Source organism: Sciurus carolinensis, chromosome 7 (assembly GCF_902686445.1).
Source record: "Sciurus carolinensis chromosome 7, mSciCar1.2, whole genome shotgun sequence".
In the NCBI taxonomy this organism is placed as follows: domain Eukaryota; kingdom Metazoa; phylum Chordata; class Mammalia; order Rodentia; family Sciuridae; genus Sciurus; species Sciurus carolinensis.
The window spans coordinates 144,606,546-144,630,486 of record NC_062219.1 but is presented as its reverse complement, the minus strand read 5'-3'; the positions used below and the strand labels follow the sequence as shown (position 1 = coordinate 144,630,486).

At 44.6% G+C, this 23,941-nt stretch overlaps 1 protein-coding gene across 1 annotated transcript; it reads left to right on the top strand.

Moving 5' to 3' along the window:
- Positions 1-315: 315 nt before the first annotated feature.
- Positions 316-22,116, top strand: Mcur1 (mitochondrial calcium uniporter regulator 1). Its single transcript, XM_047558819.1, has 9 exons — positions 316-843; positions 7,316-7,435; positions 10,055-10,158; positions 10,653-10,754; positions 11,734-11,775; positions 12,616-12,687; positions 15,627-15,680; positions 17,253-17,367; positions 18,694-22,116. The coding sequence occupies exons 1-9, from the start codon at positions 414-416 to the stop codon at positions 18,747-18,749; spliced, it is 1,095 nt and encodes a 364-aa protein (XP_047414775.1). The 5' UTR covers positions 316-413; the 3' UTR covers positions 18,750-22,116.
- The last annotated feature ends 1,825 nt before the right edge of the window (positions 22,117-23,941 follow it).

The window sequence follows — 23,941 nt, the reverse complement described above, 5'->3', positions numbered from 1 at the left end:
TAAATGTGTTGACTGTGTAAGCGCCCTTGCCCTGGCCCTGTTAATAATCCCTTAAAATGCATCCCAGAGCCATATTTTGGGGGACTTAGGACCAGCACAGTTAATCAGTAAGACACAGGGCAGTGCGACGGTCGGGGACTTTCCACAGGGCTGAGAAGGGCGGCGGAATCACTTATATTTTTAACAACCGCAGCATAAAGAATATGCAAACCTCGGCAGCCACAGGGTCGCTGGCTCCGCACCGCCCTCGTCGGGGCCCCGTAGGGGCGGGGCTTCGCTTCGCCCCGCCCCTAGAGGCCCCGCCCCCGACGGGCGAGCCGCGGCCGCCCACGCTCGCTCCCGCCTTCCGGCTCGGAGCCGGGTCCGCGCGGGAGCGCCATGAGCGCGCGCCCGGGCCAGTGACCCACTCGGGGATGGACTGCGGCTCGGTGGCGGGCGAGAGGCCGAAGCGCCCGCTGAGCCGCCGGCGGCTCCTGCTCTTCCTGCCCGCCGGCCGCGGCGGAAGCCCGGGCGGCCGCGGAGCCCCCACGCGCCGCTGCGTCTCCCCGCTGCCGGGCGGGCTGGGGGCCCTGCGGCTCCGCGCCCCGGGGGCCCGCGGGGGCGCGTCACGTGCGTCCCCGCTGCTCCTCCTCCTGCTCGTGCCCTCCCCGCGGCTGGCCGCCGCCGCCCCGCGCCGGCCTCTGGCCGACTGGGAGCGCTCGCGCCCCGGGCTCGCCGTCCCCGCGGCCGGGCGCGGCGGCGCGTGGAGGGGCGCACCGGGCCGCGCGGGCGTGGGCGTGGGCGTGGGCGGCGCCCTCCACCTGGGCCACGGCGCGGCGGCTGCGCTCGCTACCTGCAGGAGAGGTGAGTTTGGGGGCGGGCCGTGGCCTGGGGGAGGCCGGCGGCGCGGAGGGCGGGCCAGCCGAGGTCCCGGCCGCCACGCGCGCGCGGTCGGAGGTCCGGCCCGCCCTCACGGACGCCGTCAGCGAGCTGGCCCCGAGCCTGGGAGTCCGGGGCAACGGGCGCCTTGCACGAACGGCGGCTCCAGGAGCGCGCCGCGCGCCCACCGTGAAGGTTCCGCGGTGGCGCCTCTGCTGGGCGCGCAGTTCCCGGCTCCCACCTGTTGGCGCCTGGGTAGAAGGGTCCTGCGGCTGGGCGGGCGCGTGCGCGCTGAGGGGCCAGGTTCCGGAGCGAAGGGCTGGTTTGACAGTCGGATTTCAAACTCCAGTGGATTCGAGGATTCTTTCGCAAAGCTCTAGTGCCTATCCTGTGCCTAGCACTTTTTTAGATGTTTGGGATTTGTCAGTCAACAAAATCTTTTCCACCTGGAACTTCATTCCAGCAGAGATGCTGTAAACTTGTGTATATACCTATACACACACAGCCCTGGACTTTTTGCATATACCTAAACCTTTTACGTATAGCTGTAGGATAAAATAGAGGGGGAAGAGTTGGGAAGTGGAGTAGGTCTACAGTTTTGAATTTAAACAGCGATCAGAGACGGCTTCATTGAGGAGGTAGAATTTTATTAAATACCTGAAGGAGGTGGTGGAGGAGATCACTGCCCTGCGTGAGAACAGGAATTTGCTGAAAGCAAATTGCTGATAAAAATGTATCCAGTAACCAACAAAGTGGGTACACATATCACTTGGGATAATCTATACATACCTATTAATGGCCATCGAGAACCACACCTTTTTCGTATTCTTCTGAATAGAAATGCATACACACTGACTGCATCTCAAATTTTAAAATATCATTGACTGGGGGAGAAACTGATTATTAGAACAACAAAGCAAGGAACTTTTGTGCACAGAAGGTGAGAAGGAGTACTGAACTATCAGTGTCCTGCAGTGATTAGGAGCGGTGGGTAGGTTTGGTCTTTACTTCTGTGTTTGTCCTTTGGTTACTCTTATTTTGACAGGTAATTTCTGATCTGTTCTCTCATAATTCAAGATTGTGGCCAATAGAGTTTCTTTGTCATAGGCTTGCTAACATTGTACCAGGAAAGTGGTACTGTTGTTTTGGTGTCAAAGATCTCATTCATCAGAGTCATAAAAATAAGGATAGATGCATAAAAGCAGAGAAAGAGCAGAGTCAAGGTTGAGAAAGCATGTCTCCCCACCAGCTATCTGTTAATGAGCAGTTTTTTCCTTTATTTTCCGTCCAGTGATTGGTTTGCGGCCCCTCCCCCATCTTCTTAGGAGGTCCACTTAAGGATGTTAGGAGTAAGAAATTCATACCGGGCTTTCTCATCTGTACAAGGCTAACCTTGGGCCTCTTTTGTAATTGTGGGTTTTTAATAACCTTTTGATATGCTAACACCTCCAGAAAGGAGAATTACCTGTTACACTTTGGCATAGCTTGATTTGCTTGCTTCTTGGTTTTCAGTGGGCTCTCAGAGCACTGCATCCCCAAGGTGCTGCCCTTTGACAGAGCAGGATGGCATTCCCTTCCCTCAGCAGGGCGGAGTGCCAGGCGGGAGGTGGCCAGCCCTTTTCTCCACTTTTCAAAAGGCAGTGTTTCTTTGAAATAAGCTTGCTATTTCTGGTTCCAGGCATTTCTGGAAAAGGAAAAAGTCAAGGTCTGCAGTGTCCATGTCAGCATCAGCTCTTGCTTAGTGGCGTGGGTATTTGCTGTGTGGTGTGGGTGTGGGAGGAGGTTTTGTTTTAAATTGCATGAATTATTTTGTTATTAGAGACAAGGAATTTGGGACCAGAATAACCCTGTCACTCTTCACAAGCCATTCTAGACGTCATGTGTTCAAGATCCCTGACCCATGGGACAGCCCAGCAGAGTTTAAGGTGGGTGAGGTGGCCTTAGAGGGCCCCTTGAGAAGTGCTTCATCCGTTCATTTATTTGCCAGTGTCCCTGGAGCAGTTTTGTTCTGTGTTGGGCAGATCTTGTTCTCTTACCAGGGCCAATTCTAGTCCCAGTACTGGTGGAGATATGTGATGAGAAAAGAGGGACCAGAGTTAAGTGTGCTTATTTATGAAAAGGGAAGAAATGAGGTGAAGAAGAGAAAGGAGTTCTTTCTAAACAATCTCATAATCCAGTTCTTAGAAGCCATTACAGTTGAGTTACAAAAAGTCAAATATTTTTCCCAGTTTGCAGAACGCCAGGCCCTCTGCTAGATGCACACGATAACAATGAGTAAGGCTGGGTCCTCTTGGGCAGCCTGACTAATGGTGATGCAGATACGGAAGTAAAGTCAGTGCTGTCGTAGAGCCACTGGCTAAGAACACAAGGCGCAGCAAAGACTGCTTCCTTATCTGGGCGGAGGAAGCAGGGAGAATCATAAAGTGAAACGTAACGCAGACCTGGGACATAATGTACGCGTAGTAAACTGCCCAGATAAATGAAGACGCGTGTAAAAGGATGCTAACAGTGTAACAGGAGGGAAAGGAGAACAAGCCACGCCCAGGCATGGAGCAGGCTAGGTGCCCAGAAAGCTGAAAGGATAGCGCCGCTGTGACAGGAAGACGGGCTTTGCCCTCCTGGGCCAGGGCCTCGTGCTGCAGGCCGGACTGCTTTGAATGGAAGGGTCTCTTTTTACCATCAGACACAGTCATCAGCGCCTTTCCCATTCTGTCTCGGCAAGCAGTGCTGATACAAATGTCATTATGTCTCATGCTGATTTGGTGCTGACCATGACCATTGCTGCTGTCCTCCCTGTGTTTGGGAACACCTGCTGTAGGCTGCAGAGAAGTGTCAGATCCGTGGGGTCTCGTTCATGTCACACTCTACCTGCTGTGGTTGTCTTAGACCCCTGAGGAACGAAGGACTGTCGTAGTTCTTTAGCTCAAGTATCTTGCTGGTCTCTCAGGCCACTGAAGAAACCTTTGACCTCTGAGTTAGCACACAGCTGGTGCTTTCCTGCTCCTCTACAACACCGACCTCAGACTGGTGCCAGTCTGTGGCAAAATTAGAAGAGGAAGAACATATAAGTAGCTGGGTATTAAATTTAAATGAAATTCTTTAGGTCATTCACCCTTTTTCTCCCCTTTTTTGGTTTCAGAATATTTTTTTGGAATGATGGTAACAAGAAGCTATTATGTTGAAAGGGATATTTTTTTTTTTGTACTGGGATTGAGCCCAGGGGCACTCTACCACTGAGCACCCCAGCCCTTTTTATTTTTTATTCTTTATCTTGAGACTGGGTCTCACTCAGTTACTGAGGCTGATCTCAAATTTGAATCCTCCTGCCTCAGCCTTCCAAGTCGATGGGATTATAGACATGCACTACTGCACCCAGCTAAATGTCCTTTCTCATCATAATTTTGAAAACTATTTTAGTAATTCATGAAATTCAAAAGCCAGGAAGCCATTTCAATACACTGCGCTACCTCCCTCAGATGAAAAGGCCTTAGATCTGTTGTAAATGCATGACAGTTCAAAAAGATAGCGTAAAGACTGTTAGAGCACATCTCTCTAAAGATAGGCTTTTGCAAAGATATCCCAAGAAACTACAGAAAAATATTCTTTATGAATGTTGATAGAAAAATCCAACAAAATACTCTCAGACTAAATCTTGCAACATATAAAAAAAATTATGTACCACGATCAAATGGGTGTCCCAGGGTTGTTAGATCCATTTAACATCTGAAAGTCAATTCATGTTATAAATCACATTAATAGAATAAAACCCACACAATCATCTTAACACACAGAAAGAGCCTTTGTAAAATTTAATGCCCTTTCATGATTTAAAAAACAAAAAAAATCTCAATAAACCAGGAATTGAACCTGATAAAAAGCATCTACAGAAAGTCCACCACTGTCATATTTAATGGAAAAAAACTATATACTTACCTTCCAAGGTTAGGAACAGGGAAAGTGTACCTGCTTTGCTTTTCTGTGTAACATCCTACAGGAACTTCTAGCTGGGGCAGTTAGGCAAGAAAACGGAATAAAAGGCAACCAGGTTGGCAAGGAGAAGTAAAACGATCACTGTTCTCGGATGACATGATCTTGTATGGAGAAAATCTTAAGGAATCCATTAGACTGTTAGAACTGATAAACAAGGTCAACAGGATTGCAAGATCATTGTGCAGAACAGTTGTGCATTTATGTACCAGCAATAGCAGTCTGAAAAGGAAAGTAAGAATAATTCCATGTACAGTAACATAAAATAAAATACTTAGAAATGAATTTGACAGAGTATAAAACACTCAGAAAACTAAAAAGCATTATTGAAGAAATTGAAGACCTAAATAAATGGGAGACTTACCATGTTTATTGATCCAAATTTTTAATATTGTTAAGGTGGCAGTACACTCCCCAAATTGGTCTGTAGGTTTAACACAGTCCCTCTCAAAAATCTCAGTTGTTTTTTGTTTTTTGCAGAAACTGACAAGGTCATCCTAAAATTCATATGGAAATGCAAGAAACCCATAATAGCTAATTTATCTTGAAGAAGAACCTTATCCAAAATCCACTCAAATCTAGAATATATAAAGAATTCTTACAGCTCAGTGATAAAAAGACAAATAACCTAATTAAAAATAGCCAAAAGGGCTGGGGATATAGCTCAGTTGGTAGAGTGCTTGCCTTGCATGCCCAAGCCCTGGGTTCACCCCAGCAACACTAAATAAATAAATAAATAAATAATAAAAATAGCCAAAATAGGACTGGGAATATAGCTCAGTTGGTCGAGTGCTTGCTTCACAAGCACAAGGCCCTGGGTTCAAATCCCCAGCACTGCCAAAAAAAAAGAAAAAAAATAGCCAAAATACTTAAAGTTGACATCTCTCTAAAGAAGACATACAGATGGCTTATAAACACACAGAGATGCTGAACATCATTAGGCAGCAGGGAAATGCAAGTCAAAACCACTTCAAACCCACAGGACAGCAATTTTAAAAACATCCCAACAAGTGTTAGCCAGCATAGAGAAATGAGAAGCCTCCTCCACTCCTGGTGAAAAGGTGAGGCAGTGCTGTGCTTTGGAAAACAGCCCAGCAGTTTCTAGAACAATCAGACAGGAGCACCTATATGATCCAGCACTTCCACTCCCAGGCATGTGCACAGGAGAATTGGAAACACAGTGACCATTATGAGTAACCAGGCAGTGGAGACTACCCATGTCTTCAGCTGATGAGCAGATAAACAATGTCTGGTACAGCCTTAAAATGGACTATTACCCCACAATACAAAGAAAGTCAGTCGAGGTGCCTTCTACAGCGTGGATGACACCAAGAGAACAAAGCCATTCCGAGACCACTTATGGTGTGATTCTCCTGAGCAGGCCCTCAGTAGACAAAAATAGATCAGGGGTCGGCTGGGGGATCGATGGGAGGGCGGAAGGGTCAAGCAGGTGTTCTAAAGGTGAACGTAGGTGAGCAATTCTGTAAATAAAAGCAATTGAATTTTACACTTGAAATGGGGGAATTGTATGGCATACAGATATTATATCCTTAAGACTGTTATAAAAAACCAAGTGGGCAGCTCAACCAAGTGCTGCGGCTCGGTGGTAGTTCCTGCTGCATCCCACAGGCCCAGGTTTCTGCCCCCAACTCAACAGACAGATGAAGCAGATAGGCTTTGGGGGTGTGCCTTGGGTTTTTTATGATGCTGAGTTGCTTTTGTTTACCGTTACCTTTTTTTTTTTTAACTCCAAAGGGTGGGTCCTTTTTCCCTTAGAACTGTGAACCAGTAACCACTGAGCACTGATGGAGCAGTAAAGAGTCTTTTATTCTTGGCCCAGAATGGAAGAGATAGATACTTGAAAATCCACTTCCCACACCCTGGTGTGTGTGGCTATGGGGCAGGAGTGATCTCTGTGTAGAGATTTGGATACATCTCTCTCCCTCTCTCTCTCTATATATACACATATGTGTGTGTGTGTACACACATATATAGATATATACATATGTATATATGGACATATATATGTCTATATCCGAGAATGTGTGTGTGTATAATATATTTATAAAGAGAAATGAAGGGGAGAGCTAATCAAGGGGAGGGGAATTCATGTTTTCTGATAATGGGCTTGGGTTTTCAAGGTATTTAGGTGCCATTTTTTGCTTCTTCTCTATTGTCATTGTCATGGCATTTGTCTGCCCTCTTGACGCTGGGGTATGTCATTTAGCACGCAAGTGGGATTATATTGACATTAGAAATCGACTTGGGGACACTGGCAGCCATCTCAGATCCAGCCAGTTTCAGCCAGCCACCTGAAGAGGGACTTCTTTCTGTCCTTCAGGTACCCTGTCCTCAAAGATAAGCAGGAAGGGGATGGGTTAGAAATTCCGCGAGGTCACCTGGCCTGTGCACTTAGGGCGGGGCCGCGGTACAGCCAGTCTGTTTGACCCTCCTCTCCTTTCCATTCTAGAGCTGAGCCTGTCTGCGGGGTGCCTGCAGCTGGAGCACAGGAGGGGAGAGTTCACCTGTTCTGGGAACAGGAAGCTGTACTTTGACACCCATGCCTTGGTGTGCCTGCTGGAAGAAAACGGTAATCCCCTCATTCCCACTGGGCGTCCACAAGATCACAGTGAATAATGACCCGTTTCCTTCGCCTTCACATGTTTCTCTTCTACTCGAGCCTACAGGTGACCCTCCAGTCAATCTCCTTTTTAGGTCATCATTTTTTGTTAAGGGACACTTTGCTTCATCAATACAGTAGAGGCTTTTTCTACACATTTTCTCTTTGTCCAGGTGAAGTCCATCTTTATAATATCACCATGGTCATAGTGTCATAGGTCAAAATTTAGACACAAGTCAGCAAAGCTCAGGAATGATTTCTGACAGCTGAGACTGCAGCACAGCAGTGATAGTCTCATTGCGGAGCATCTGTGTGCCTTTTAAAATTTTGTAAAATGGAAAGGTTGCTGAGCAGCAGTTATTGATTATTTTAACTTACCATTGTTTTTTCTTTTCAATATTCAGATTAGCAATTTCACTTACTGCTGTTGAGTTAACATAAAAGATTGCTCTGGCACAGGTGACATTCATTCAAAGTGCCCTTAGAATATGGGGAGCATCCTCATACCTGATGATATCCAGACAAGTATGTCACTTGTGATTCCTTTTTCTGTGGCACATATATTCTCAAAGTCAGAATTCCAAATTCACATGGAGTGTGCTTTGAAAATAAACACATCTGTGTTTTTACTTCACTGGGTAGCTGTGTACACATGTTCACATTCGGGAAGCTTCTCTCGGTAATGTGCTTCACATGCCTAAGTCGGAGTGTAGGATGGGTTGTTCTCTGCCTGTCAGGTAGTGGGAAGCCCCACGGCCGAGCCCCCCTCTGCCAGCTTCTACCTGCATAACTGTGGAAGCCCCTACTCTTCTCAGCTTTCATTTGCTCATCTCTAGCATGAGCTTAATAAGAATTCCAAAGAACCTTTTGATCACTTAAATGACATAATGTTCCTGAGTGCACTTTGGAAAAACTTTTAAGTACTATATAATAGTTTTCACAACTTTTCTTGTCAAACTTGAAATAATAGGCCTTTTTTACCAAAACTTCTTTCAGCTCAGACTTTAGAAGGGAAAAGTGGAAATGAGAAGGGCGGGTTTGTCTTGCCAGCAGAAGTGTTCCTACTTATCTTGATTTCAGACCTTGACCCATGGATATTTGCATCTTTAAAGACCAGAGATGTGAGGACCCCACCCAGAGGCAGGGGAAAGGGGCTTTCTCCACTGACCTGGTGAGGAGGGGCTTCATTTGACTGGCAAGGGTGGAAGCCAGAAAGGCCCTTTATCCAGAGCTATGTCTCCTGATTAGCAGAACTTCTAGAAGTCTGCGATCTCTAATTAATTTGTACCACCTAACTTGGTAGGTCTAGAGCTTAACTTCTACCTTTTCGTACACCTTTCTTTTCCCACAGGGAGTTATAAACTGTTTGGCTTTGGTTTCATTTTATTGTCTGTATAAGTTCTCTAGCTCTTTTTCTTCCTTTTTAAAATAAATTTTTAACTAATACATAAAAACTGCATATTAATGGGATATCTTTTTCTTTTCTTCATAACTGTTAAGTCATAATTATGTTTAACCATGAACTCTTAGTAAAGTTTTAAAATTTGCAAAATACATGTTCATTTTCTAAATATTAGGAAGGCAGGGAAAAAAAAGCCTCAGAGCCCAATACCATAGAGCTAAACAGTGAGCATTTTGGTGAGGACCCTTCTGGATGTTTGCACTAGATATGCTTGACACACATTTTGAAAAAGTAAAGACTTTTAAATAAAATGGTAGATCTTTGGAAGTATTTGTTACAATTTCTACATGAAATATGAGTTACAGACTTGAGTTATTAAAAGCATTAACAATGCCAAGTTGCCAGTCTCTATAATTTGATTCACCATCGTTTGTTGAGTGTCAAAAAATATCTTTTATCCAACTTGGGGCCCCCCAGACTAGTGACTGAAGAAAAATATCAAGGAAAAAAAATGAAAGAACTAATTTTATCTTTTAGTATTAAATAAGTTAACAACTAGATTACTATTTGTGTAGTCAGCAATTTGATTTGTGATAGGTATAGATAGCTGAGCTTTCCTATGTAGGTAAGTTGTTAATAACGTGCATTTTAAAATTTAAAAAATTGTCCACCATAGAAAATTTAGACAATTTAGATAAATATAAAGAAGAAAATTTCCATGAATCTTTATTGAATGATCAGAACAGTCTGGGGATGTGGCTCAGTGGTGGAGTGCATGCCTGGCCTCCTGAAGCCTTGGGTTCAGTGCCTAGCGCCACCTCAGACAACAGACTACAGAAACAGTCCTTGCATCTGTAATTTGGAATCAGCCTGTGTCTCTTGACATTGAATTGCAGGCAGAACCATCTCACTAAACATTCTCTGAAGACCCGAGTTTTGACAGCTTGGAGGGCGTTGGAGATCTTAGTAGCCCGAGCACCTGACTGTGTGGGGAACACGCTGGGATGTTTCTTACCTGTAAGGGCAGCAGGCCCATCCCAGCTGTGGCTCTGTCTGCTCAACCCTCCTGCCCGCTGCTCTCCTCTTACTTCTGAGTTCAGAGTGGAATGTACACATTGGCCGTGAATTGTCTTCCTGACAGCTGCATTCTTCCGAGAGTAATCATATCCGTGTGTGTGCTTGCTTAGGTTTTACTACGCAACAAGCAGAAATCATTGTCTCTGCATTGGTCAAGATCATGGAGGCCAACATGGACATCGTCTACAAAGACATGGTCACCAAGGTGCAGCAGGTTAGCGTGGTTCCGGCGGGTGAGCAGATCTGAAATCTGAAAGTGGGATGTTATTTGTAATAAGTATTAATGTAATTCTTCAGATAACAGTTGGCTGAAAACTATATAGCAATTTTAACCATAGGAGGCAAAAGAGAATCGTGCACAGAATTAGACTCCTCATGCTTGAAAGCTGACTGTGCTCCAAAGCCGTCTGTTTTGGTTGAGGGTCTGTAGTAAATGGAGATGTGGCCAGAGGTGAATCGTAGCATCGTGTCCTCGAGTCCACAGGCCACTGCGTTACTGGTGATTCACGTGGTAACGGTGCCATTGCAAGTTTTGTTCTCTTCATTTTCTCACCTCGAAATAGTGGTGACTGACTGAACACCCCCCCACCCCACCCACCCACACCCCGTCCACGTCCTCTGGTTTCTTGTGGCGACAACAGCAGGTGCAGAGAGCAGGAGGTGGGCCTCTGGGCTGACCTGATGTGAGTGTTGTTTCTCTTTTCCTAGGAAATCACTCTTCAGCAAATAATGTCTAAGATTGCTAATGTGAAAAAGGATATGATCATCTTGGAGAAGAGTGAATTTTCAGCCCTCAGAGCAGAAAATGAGGTAAAAGTGCAGAGCACTCATAAAATATATCAGTGCTCTCTGTCTCGCGCGCGCGCGCACACACACACACACACACACAGGCCACAGTAAGTGTGTACTGCCATGGACTTCCAAGTGTGCACCTGAGGAGTTGGGGTGTCACCCACCGCAGGCTCCTGCCTGTGCCCTCAGTCATGTCACTGTCTGCAGTGCCACACAGTGGGCCCCACTGTCCTGTATGTGTTAGGACACTCCCCAGCTGAGGGCCCTCAGGGCTACTTGCTGCTGCACGGGTCCCTTTCCCTTCTCCAGGCAAGGCACGTCGCTCGCGGGGTCAGCAGCTAAGTCATTGCTCTCTGCATCTTCCTTTTATTTTCAGTCCTATTTAAAGCCGATAAGGGAAGGCCATTTATTGCCTGTTGATTTTAGCCTCATAAGAAACCTTATCCTAAGAAAGGCAGAGTCTGAACTCTCAAAATTGTCCTCAGAGTCAACTATTGAGGGCAGAACTAGTAGGGAAAAGAAAAATTTTTTGAAGGAGATATTAAAAGAAAGCAAGGTCGCTGCAGGCAAATGTTAAAAACAGTTGTGTAGCCCGCCTGTCATCTCAGCAGCTCAGGAGGCTGAGACAGGAGGATTGATAGCAAGCTCAAAGCCGCCCCAGCAACTTAGTCAGACCCTGTCTGAAAATAAGAAGGGCTGGGGATGCGGCTCAGTGAATAAGCACTTCTGGGTTCAATTCCTGGTACCAAAAAAATCCCAGTTATATTACTAATTTTATGCAACCTTCAAGATGAATTAAAACTAATTTCAAGGTCTGCACAGGCATAGTAGTATGATACTTTTTTTGAGTTCTGAATGTCATGAGGTTTGCCATGAATGAGTGAAGAAGTGTAAGAACTTGTGAGTAAATGCGTGTTCTAGTATTTATTGATTATCTAGTTTTGTTTTTCTTCCAACTTTGTAAACATGTCCTTGTTTCTTTTTAATGTGTTTTTAGAAAATAAAACTTGAACTTCATCAATTAAAACAACAAGTAATGGTAAGATTCTCTTTCCTGTATGCTGACTTTTTGTAATTATATAAGCATAATGTCAGAAATAATTACGTGTTTTTAAAAACTTAATTCTTGGTGAAATCTTTGTGTAATATGCCTGTACACATTGGAAGACTTAAAACAGCCAATGAATAAGTCACCAGTGTCTATAACTAAATGCATTGAGGAAATTGCCTTCTAGGAGGAGTTAAATCATTTTAAATCAAAATGTTTGTGAAGTAGCCAAATGGAGCCCTTAGATTCTCTTAAAAGTGACTTTCTTTAGAAAATTCCATGTGATTTTTAAATGATTACCAATGTTTGTTTTGTTTTATTATTTTTTTAAGTGGTAAAGAATATTGATGTTAAAAAAGAAAAGATTTTGATGAGTTTCAAAGAGAAGACTTGACAATTAAACTGGAGTTTAAATCTTTGCATTCCATAGTTGTCTAGGGAGCTGCTTTCTTCCTGAATTCCACAGGGAGATTATATGGGGAATCTGGAGGTCAAAAGCACCTGTGGTCCCAGCTACCCAGGAGGCTGAGGCAGGAGAATGGCTTGAGCTGAGCCCAGGAGTTTGAGGCCAGCCTGGGCAACACAAAAAGCAGTAATGACCCATTCTAGGGGGACTTGCCTCTCAGAGGGACTCTGTACACATGACTGGAAGCCTGAAGACAGGGCCAGCCTGGTCCTCCACAGTCCCCTGACATCATTAGCCGGTCCCACCCCCACCTCTGGCCGTGCCCTTCCCTAGCCGACTCCCTTGGGTTAGAGGCAGCAGGTATCCCAGGTCAGGTGTGAATTTCTAACTTGGGTTTCTCTCCTTGTCGTTTGCCTTTCTACTAGGATGAAATGATCAAAGTCCGAACAGATACAAAATTAGACTTCAATCTAGAAAAAAGCAGAGTAAAAGAATTGGTACGTTCTTTCATTCAAAATAAATTACGAATTCATTTCTTTTCAGGATGGAATGCTTAGTTAAGTCTTAAGTATATATTTGTGTCACAGTGCTGTTAAATATTTACCAATTTTCAGTGTTAGACATACCACCTTTTAACTGTATTTTGGATTAGGGCTTAAATTTGATGCTTTCAAAACTGCTGGGCACGGTAGCCACTGCCAGTAATCCCAGTGGCTCAGGAGGCTGAGGAGCCAGCCTCAGCATCTTTGCAAGGCCTTAAGCAACTCAGTGAGACCCTGTCTCTAAAATATAAAAAGGGCTGGGGACATGGCTCAGTGGTTAAGCACCCCTGGGTTCATTCCCCAGTACCGGGAAAAAAAAAAAAAAAGAAAGAAAGTAACGCTAAAATTAAAATCTTGATCAAATTGGGTTTGAACTTTGTTTCAGAGACACTAGATCATACGTTACATAGACATTAATTAGAAATTTAAACTCAATTTTGATCTATTTAATACTGATTTAAATCTCTTCAGGCTCTCATTTTGAAAAAGTTGATTTATCTTAGATGAGTAATGTTAAATAATACTAAATTCTATGCTGAAATTCTGTTTTAAAACATATTTCTGTGTTGTGGGCATGTGTGTGGTGCTGGGGTCAGACCCAGGCTGAGCAGGATCATGCTGAGCAAGTCCTGTTCTGCTGAGCTGCACCCCTAGCCCTTCATATTCTTTTAAATGCAGCGAGGTGTGTGCTTTAATGAAGGCGCTGTCAGGTTTCCTTGGGTGGCTTTCAGCCTGTCTAGGCATTCTCCTCTGCTTGGCCTTTCTCTAGGTAGTAACATTAGCTAGGTGCCTTTCTTGTTCTGGGCACTTGGAGCTTTTTCCCCAGCAGGAACTAGTGCACATGCCCCTGCAGACACTGCCTGTGCAAGCTGAGCAGGATCCTCTCGTTTCTCAGCACCTCCCTTTAATCAGAACGTGCTGTAAGGGTACGTGGAGCAATGCTGCCGCTCAGATGAATGCATAACTGTGTTTTGGAACTGCTGCTGGACCTCACAAGTGAAATTGAGCTTCATCATACAAAATAACTGGCACGCCCACGTTACCCATCTTCTAGTCTCTCACTTAGCCATGAAGATGCAATCACCTAGTCTCACCATAACATGTAGTGACTGCAAGCACATGACGACTACTGAGGGAGACACCTCTAGATACCTTTATCCTTCTGGGTCGTGTTTCCAAGAAGACACTGAATTCACTTGATTTAGGATAGCCAGTCAAGCTGGTAAGCAGTGCATCTAGGAGATTAGACCAATCTGGGAGGTGTGAGTTACTCACTTAGCTGGGAAGCGGTTCTTGACGATCCTGAACCTGGGTTGCTCTGAAGCACAGTGCAGTAGTTCGTTAGCAGCTCATGTGTATGTAACATGCATTGGTGCAGATGAGTCATTTGACCTTCAAATTCCCTTGGCGAGGTTATTAAATTAAAAATTAAATGAACTGAGGCAACACTTACAATTAGTTTCAAAAGCAGTGTGGCATATAAATGTTTTGGGGCTTGGGAAGCGGGGGAGCCACATGAGTGTTGTTTTTATTTTATTTTTTTTATTTATTTATTTTTTTGGGGGGGTGCTGGGGATCGAACCCAGGGCCTTGTGCTTATAAGGCAAGCACTCTGTCGACTGAGCTATCTCCCCAGCCCCCATGAGTGTTATTTTTAAATTGTGGAATATCAAGACAGGCTTGCTTTTCTCTGGTGGGCAAGTCAAGTCCTTGCTTTAAGGTGTGCAGAAAATCCAGCTCCACCCTGCCCTCTGGTGGTGAGTGGACACCTGGTGCTCTGGTCTGGAACCCTGACAGAGCATTGTTGTTCGATCTTGCAACCAGTTTAGTTTGGGGTATGGGGTGGTTTATTTTTTGTCGGTTTCTTGTTTTGTTTTCTTTTACTTCCAAGAAATGGTATTTTTATACTCTATCCACTGATAGTCCTGGGGAGGCTACCAGTTGCTCAGTTCAGATAGTTCCTAGGGGAACATTTTATACCCAGAAATTTCCCAGATATTTCAAAGCATTAACTTTTTTCTATATAATAATGTTTAGGGCTGGGGAGATAGCTCACTTGGTCCCTGGGTTCAATCCCCAGCACCGCAAAAAAAAAATAAAATAATAATGTTTATATGGATCCTAAAAAAATCCTCATTTAAACTATAATTTTTCATTTGCTTAATTAAATCCTAATGCCTTCTGTTGAGGAGATACGTTTGATTTTTATTTTAATGTTAATAAACTGTACTAAATCTTTTCACAGATATTAATAGCCAAAGGCAAGGACCATTTTAATTAGGGGCAGAGCTTGTCAGTTCCTTTAGTAACTGGGTTGTGACCATGCCCAAGCCAGGGTATTGTCATCATTAAACCACCGTGCAGTAGCTCAGTGTATCTCTCATATTTTTGTGTTGTGTTTTATAATCACAGTGCAGTGTCTGTGCTACAGAATAATATTCCTGGGAGCTATCTTTTCCCCAGCTTAGTATTGTTCTGGTTTTCTCCACACCTCGAGCGGTGGCCTGTCGTGCTTGTAGCTCTGATGGGATCGCTGCTCGATTGAACTGGTCTCCACCGTTTTCAGCCTCTCAAAGGCAAAAGGCCTGTGACTCTGTCCATCTGAACTGGTCCCAGGACATGCTCTCCTACCGTCGGATGTAGTTCTGTTCTGTTTCCTGGTATCATAGCAGAGAGGTGACCCACGACAAAGGGAATCCGCAGGTCAGAGCAGAAAGTATAAATAAGAAACCTCCAGTGACAGAATGGAAGCAGGAGGCAGCAGGCTGCTGTGTCTCCACGCGGTGTCCACATCAGGGCGCTCTGGGTCGCACTGAGACCAGAACAGAGGAGAGAGGGAGCAGATCAGTGGACCAGGATGAAGGATTAATGACCGTGTGATGTATTCGTTTCAGTATTCATTGAACGAAAAGAAGCTGCTGGAATTGAGGACAGAAATAGTGGAATTGGTAAGAAATGAGACGTGGACTTTTCTGTCATTTTATCCATGTTCACTTCATCCTATTCATAGTTACTGTTCTTTGTAATTATGTGTTGTGGAAAGATGTGCAGTTTATGTCATGGGGTTTTTAAAAATTGAGGTAGAATATGCGTGATATAAAAGTGCCATCTTAACCATGTTTATGTGTACGGTCAGTGGTATTTATTTTGCAAAATTAAAACCATATCCCTTAAACACTAACTCCCCACTCCCTCCTCCTACAGTCACTAGCAACCACCAGTCTGCTTTCTTTCTCTAGAATTTGACTATTCTAGGTAATTTCTGCTTAGTGGAATCATGTAGTACTTGCCTTTGGGGGCTGGCTTATTTTACAATGTCTCAAGGGTTCACCCATGTTGTCGTAAGTGACAGAATTTCTTCCTTTTCAGGACATAATAGTTTTCCATTGCATGCATATACCACATTTTATTTATTTACCTGTCAGTAGACACTTGAGTTGCTTCCATTTTGGGATATTGTTAATGCTGCAAAAAACATGGGGAAGTAAATATCTGTTGAGCCCCTGTTTTCAGTTCTTTGGATATGTACCCAAGAAGTTGAGTATTTTACACTTAACAGAATACTTGATCTTAATGAAAGCTTAAATCTCAGCAATTGACAAATAGTGGGGAGTGGAGATGCTGTCTTATTTTTTAATCACAGCACACCTTACTCCTTTTCCACATTCCTCCCTCAAGGGCTGGGGGTGGGGTGTAGCTTAGTGGGAGAGCCTGTGCTTAGCGTGCTCCTGGTTCAGTCGCCAGCACTCGTGCAGTCCATGTGCCACCTGGGACCTCTGAAATCTGGAAGAGGCTTCCATGAGAGAATTCTGGAATGTTTCTCTGGAATGCTTTGGAACACATTGAGCGTTCACTTCCTTATTCCTGCCTGATTGGTAATTGTAGGAAACTGCTTGCCTGTTCTGGGATTCTCAGTGAAGCACTGTCAGTGTTTTCAGGCATGAATGCATCATCAGCCTTTCTGAGGGTGAATATCCACCTTGTTTAACTGTGTTGCATTTGGGGAAGGACACAAAGTGACCCTTGGTAGCTAAGCCTTTGTTAATGAAGGATTAATGTCTGAACTACAGAAGAAAACTGTGACAAAAGACTAGAAATAATGTCAAGACAAGCAGTGTCACTTTTAGATTATCTCAGGCCACACTTCTCTGTCAAAAGAATTTTTAGTTTACTGAATGCCTTTGACTGAGGAGCTGAGAGGAAGGGAACTCGGTGGTTGCCAGTGAGGGCAGAGCCTCGTGATGCTTCTTGGGGTTGGAACCACGTCCAGTTCACCAAGGTTTCCACCTGGATTTCACAGTTGCGTCTCTGACCAGCCCGTGTGAGGCAAGGCCAAAGGCTGGAGGGGTTTTGCTTTCCCAGACAAAAGGAAACTGGCACCTAGAGACTTCCAGCATGGCCCCTAGTCTTCCCTGGGCTGCCTGGTGGCTCCTGGTAGGAAGGTAGGAAGGTTCTCTGGGGTGGAGAGCAGGGGGCCAGGACCTGAAACCCTCTAATGCTCTGAACCTCTGTTTTAAAAGCACGCCCAGCAAGATCGGGCCCTGACGCAGACAGACAGGAAGATAGAAACGGAGGTCGCTGGCCTCAAAACCATGCTTGAGGCGCACAAGCTTGACACTATCAAATATTTAGCAGGTGAGCTGTTCTGTATCTTAAGTGTTTAAAACCACATGAAAAAATACATCACACTTTATGTATGTGTCAATTGCATTTCATTGATTCTAGCACTTTTTTCATGGAAAGTTTCTTATGCTTTTCAATAGATGGAGTATTATACCTTAATTGGTATTTTTTTTAATCTTTCTTACTAGTAAAATAAAAGTAATGTACTTTACAATTAAATAAGTCATAAATTTCATAAGATATTATCATTGAATTATGGCTATTTGGGATTTTAGTGAAATTCAATACAGGAAATATGTTGTGAATAAAATAGAAGGTATTTGAGTTGTGATCTTTCTGTTTTGATTGATAATACTCCTTTTAAGGAGTCATTTTGCTTTTGCAACTTTTGGTACTGGGGATTGAACTCAGGGCCTTGTGCTTGCGAGGCAAGCACTCTACCAGCTGAGCTATCTCCCCAGCTCACTTTTGCAACTTTTGAGCCAAAAGAGAGAACGCAGATTCGTTATTGAGAACAAAAGCCTAAGCCAACAGGGGCATGCACCTGTGATCACTCCCAGCCAAGCCAAGGCAGGAGGATCCTAAGTCCAAGGCTATTTCAGCAATTTAGTAAGACCCTCAGCAACTCAACAAGACCCTATCTCAAAATTTAAAATTTTAATAAAGGACTGAGAATGTAGCTCAGGGGTAACATGCCCCAAGGTGCAATCCCCAGTACCCCCACCCAACCCCTCAAAAAAACCCAGGATTGGGGAAGTGACCAGTGGTAGACCACTTACCTAGCATGCACGAAGCCCTGGGTTTAGTCCTCAGCACTACAATCAGACAAAATAAAGCAAAAAATTATTTCAGATCAGTTTTAACAGCTTAGATTAATTAAATATTTTAAAGCTATAACAATATATTTATATAAATATTCGTACCTGAGTAGTTCATATGTATATGAACACATATACACATGCATACATGTATACTTTGTGACCACAGAATCTTTGTGATTCTCAACTCTCTTGAGAAGTTCTCTTGAATATTAAATACAGTTGCACTTTGAAGATGATGGTTTCAAGATGTAGAGTTTTGTTTTGTTTTTTTAACAGGCACCTGAGAACATCCAGGTTTGTTTGTTGGCACATCAGTGAGCAAACTTAGTTTCTAGGTTTGTTTGTTTGTTTGTTTAATTTTCATAGTGGAAAGGCAGGTGGTTGTGTTTCCTTAATAAGCAGAGGTCCCTATATTTCAGGTCACCTCTAGATTATTCATAATGTCTAATGCAGGGTAAAATATTCCCTCAAGGAACTGTTATTAGAACTAATAGTACTCAATTATTTTTTCTTACAGGGTCTGTATTTACGTGCCTGACAGTAGCTCTGGGATTTTATCGCCTGTGGGTATAATAAAGGTGTCTATTTAAAGATATATCCATTGTTTAGCCTTAAGAATACCAGACTATTGTCCCTTTTTTTTTTCTTGTTTCAAATTTTAATCCTGATTTGACTTAATGCATATTGTTAATTTTTATACAAATTATGGGCACATGGCCAAAGTAAAGAAGTCAGAGACTCCTCCATGAAAGTCCTTCTCACCTTCTGCTTAGTTGACTTGATAACCAAGGGGTGTGCAGCACACCTTGACAACTCCACTCGCTGACCCAGTGCACTTGGTCTAACCTTGGTGCATACCGACAATAAATATTTGTGTAACTCACTGCAACTTGAAATCTTCTTGTCACATAGTGCATTTGGGGTCTCCATTGAAAGGGGACTGTGGCTTTAAGTGCTGAAGAATCATTGACTCCAGCGCCCACTCCTCCCCCCATCCTCCCCCCCACTGCTCCCCTCCCCAGGTTTGCCTCTGCTGAGCTGGTTCGTAATACCCCTGTACTTCTGCTCCTAAAGGAGGGTTTTCTGCCGATTTCCATTGTCTTAGTAAGTTATTGTTATGGTATTTTTAATGTGCCTTCTGGCTAGAAAATCCTGCTGCCTACTGAAGCGTTGTAACGGTAATGGGGACTCTTGCTGCTCAGGATGCTGGATTCCCCCAAGTCCTGAACTGCCGTACTGCTCTGCCTGTGGCACTTCTACCTGGAGGACCTCAGCTGCTTCAGCCCAGTGGGGGTTCAGCCTGTCCCCTCCTCCTCTGCCTCTTCCTCTTCTACCCGGGAGCTCTCAGCTTTGCTCCTGTAGGGTGTCTAGACATCTGGATGGCCTGTCACTTTAAATAAGGAAGCCCATGCCTGTCGAGGAGTCCCACCTGTGACCAGCTCAGCTGTGGACTTCCAAGTGAGGACGCCCACTGGCACCTTCTAATCCATGTTGCTGAAGACGTCCTCATACCCACCTTACCTCTGTATCCTGGTACTCCTGGGGTTATTTAGAGCAGCACCTTTCTTGTCTTACTGAAGCAACGGGCTTGTGGGCAAGAATAAGCATTTGGAAGCGATGACATGGACGTGGTTTTTTCTGTCTTTACATGGACACACGCGCTTGCTGCACACCGTCTGGCACCGCGCAGGAACCACATGAAGATTTCTTGATCAGACTGGTAGAATAAATTACCCAATGTCACTCTTCCAACCACATTGTTAAAATTAAGTTACCTCTGTCCTTTGAATGTAATCTCTAAGCCTTAGGAAGTGTTAAGTCCTTATCATTTTATAAACCATTTGTAAACCAAAGATTCTGAGCTTCATACAATAGGAAAATGAAGTACTTTTCTATTAGTGGTAGCAGTTTCAAAGTGCATAATTTAATTCTTTTCAAGTAGATCAAAAATTGTCTTCATAACTTAACAAAATATTTTATCAATGTATTCTTCCCCTTTCTAAGAAGAGTCCCCGGGGAAGGCTGTGCATTCAGCCACTGCCTGACACAAAGGCTCCGTGGGTGGCGCCCCCTTAAGACCACGCTTGTGACCGATGTCAGCACAACCCAGGGTAGAACTGGAGAGAGTGCGTGAGCCCAGACTCACTCGCCAGGTCACAGTCCAAAGTCAAGACCCCAGGGGCAAGGGTGCCATGTGCCCTGTGTTTCAGAGTCAACGCTGACCTCGTGGGGGTTAAAAACAAGCGCACTGCCCCTCCATCCAGCCGGGGTGCTGGTCTCGGGTCTGCCAGCGGCACTCCCGCGTCATTCCTCTTGGCCATGGTGGCCACATCCCATCACTTAGTTTAGTCCTGTGGTTTTTCTGTGAGTTTTTGCAGCACAGAACAGCCCCTTCGGGCCTTGGGGACAACAAATTGTCCTTTAGAAGATGTGGATGGCATGCATGTCTGCAGTTCAGGGCTTGGGACTGTGTTTCTGTTATTTAGTCAATGTTTTATATTTGAAAAGCATTGAGGAAAAAAGCACAAGCGTCACCTTCCCGCTGCTGGCTCCAGCATCTGCAGAGTGAGCCAGCTGTGGCTGGCAGTGACGACTTCCTGTGTGACCCAGTCATGAGAATTCAGACCACCCAGGAAATTGGGCATTGGAAATATGAAGTGGGAAGATGGCTGGTTAACTCGCCCATGTGCTCGCAGCCTCCGTGCAGCATGTGGGGGAGTTAACCTTGGTGAGATCCTCCTCAATGCTACCCCGTGGCAGGGGTGCAAGGGACATTGCCAGGTGCCCAAAGCAGAGCATCAGATGGACAGCGGAGCCTTGGTATTGGCTGTCCATGCACAATTCACTCCTCGTTCTCAGAGGGCTCTCTGCCTTCATCTGCTTTAAAGAGCTGAACTCCAGTTTGACTCCTGTCCCACTCCATTAATAAGCAAAACCATGTGGGTCTTTACAGGAGACACTGATTTTCATTGCTGTGTTGGTTTTATTATTCTCTGCTGGGTTTCTAGCTCAGGATCTAGCAAAACAAACAAGGTGTGCCATGCCTTCAGTTGGAAAGTCACAAGTTCAAGAAAGGCTTGACTCAAACCAGAAGTCTTGCTGGGATTTGCCTTTGAACACTTGAAGAAGAAGAGTCCTGGGCCCCAGCACACCTGTTCCTGGGTTGTCCCTGTGGGCTTTGCTCTGCCGTCCTGCCCAGCTGTGCTCAGCATGGCCTTCTGCCCTCCTTGTCTGGCCCCCCTCCACCCTCTGCCTGGCATTAGCCCTGTCACTGTGGCCAGCTTCCTGCTCTCTTGTTCTAAGACCTTTGCATCCTGAACAAATCTTCACCCCGTACTCTGGAACTCATCTAGAAAACTGACTTGAGCAAACATTTACCAAATGTGTTGTGGCTTTTTTGGCACTGAAGCAAAAACATGTTAACTGGAAATGATGTATTCCTTATATAAAATATTCGAGACTGTTTAATCTTGTATTGGAATTTTATTTGGAAAATATTTATCTTTCTGCAGATTTATACCTAACTTTCCTTTGATTATAACCCAAACATCGTTAACCCTTTTATTACTTAAGCAAATGTTCAATTACGTTTTATTATCTAATAGAGTGTATAAAATATTTTTATTATTTAAAATAAAATATTTAATTATTTGTGGCTAATATTTTTGCGGGGGAAGGGAGACCGTTGCTAGGGGTTGAACCCAGAGCCTCGTGCATGCTAGGCAAGCACTCTACCACTGAGTTACATCTCAGCCCTCTGATATGTTTTTCTAATGATTCAAATGAAAAACTAAAATAACTTCTGTCTAGAACAACTGTATTTTACTGTATCAATTGTGTAATGATGACACTAGTGAATTATAAGTAACTGAAAATTTGGGTTTATATGAAAACCAGATTTGAAAGTAAATATTTGATTTGCAAAATAAATTTTTATTCAAAAGAATTATTCCACATGCTTGTGTACAATATTTTAACTATTTACTAAGGGAAATGATGAGGATAATACACAGGTTTTCAGAGAGGGCCATGAGGACTCAGGTAACGGGAAACGGGATTCCCCATCAGGCTGTCTTGACAGAACTTCTGTTTTCAGCTTGCACAGAGTCCGAGCAGGGCAGCCTTAGATGCTGTCAGACTCCTCTCTGCACCTCACTTTGACTCCTGAGACCTGCTGCTGCAAGCACCAAGGACCTGTCAGCAGCAGCACCTGACATGCCTTACGCCACGGTCAGCTGCAGGTGGAGGAAGCCTGGGAAGGGATGGTCGGAGGTGTGGCTGGGCATCCGTGAGCCCGGGGGCTGAGGGGGCTGTGGTGCCTTGCTGCATGCTCACCTGCCCGGAAGCCTGCTGAGCAGCTTCCCCAGGAGTCAGCTCTGCAGGCGGAGTTTGAGGGTAGTGAACGTCTGCTCCAGAGGAATGCAAAGGAACACTGTGGAAAATGGGCAAATGAAATAGAGAAGTAGTCAGGAAACGAATTCTGGGTACCTTTCATTTTTCTCCAACTGAAATCTTTTGCCAAAGTTAGACAACTAGACTTGGTTACAGCAGTTCCTACAAGGCGAACAGCAGCTGAGATAGGCAAAGGCCCTGAGTGATTTGCAAAATCTGCCTCCAAGCTCAAAACTGACGTGTTAGAGTTGAATCATCTGGCCACACCGGCCTTCTCGGCCCCATTTCACATCTGTGGTGCATGAACAGACTAAACCCTTTTTGCCTTGGGCCTTGGGTTTTTCCAAAAATAAGAAAATTGTTTTAGAGGAAAGCATTTTCCAGAAACAGATTTCTCTCTGGAATCAGCCTCAGGCATTCCACAGCAGAGCTTCGCCATTCATTGCCCTGCTGGTCACGTCACCATCGTAATCTGAAGTGTCCACAGAGGCTCCTGCCTAAGAGCCTAAGGGTGCTGGGCGGTGGGGTATGGGGAGGGTCTAAGCATTGCTGTCTTCAGCCTAGAGATCGCTGAGAGTCTGGTCATCACCTGGCACATATGCAGGTGACTATTTTGAGACCAACAGTTTAAGGAATGAGTAGTTGAAATATATAGGCATAAAGAAGGCCTGAACTTTTCCTTTAGGTTTAATCCTTTTTTTTCCCCCGTTTTGCACATGCACCTTTTCAGTAAACCCTAGTCAGTTCGTGAGTCTGAAGCTTCAAGTCAGCTCAGTATTAAAGCCCGGAAGCTGCACTCACAGGGTCAGCCTAGCATTATTGTTTCTGCTGCTGATGTTTTTCCTGGGAGATTCTTCAAACTCTCCTCCAGCCACCTCAGTGTCCTGGACACCCATTCTCCCAAGAGGACAGACACAGCTGCTCAGTGGTATCTTCTCCACAGCATAAAAGTCAATAATTTTTCCTAACACGGAAGTATTTTTTACTATTTATCTTTTATGTTTGCATAATATTTAGAGTTTGTAGGAACCAGCCTTCCAGAGGCTATTGTAATAGGCAGTGTCTTCTTCAGCCTCAAGAATTGCTATCTGTGTCGGGTACGATGGCACACACCTGTAATCCCAGTGGTTCAGGAGGCTGAGGTAGGAGGACCCTAAGTTTGAGGCCAACCTCAGCAACTTAGTGAGGCCCTAAGCAATTTAGTGAGACCCTGTCTCAAAATAGAAAAAAGGGCTGGGGATGTGGCTGAGTACCACTGGGTTCAATCCCTGGTACCAAAACATAAAAAAGAATTGCTGACTGTGCAAACCTCAGTGGCTACAACCATGGGGAAAAGATGAAGCCCAGAGGATTAAGATGTTCGGTGAACCCGT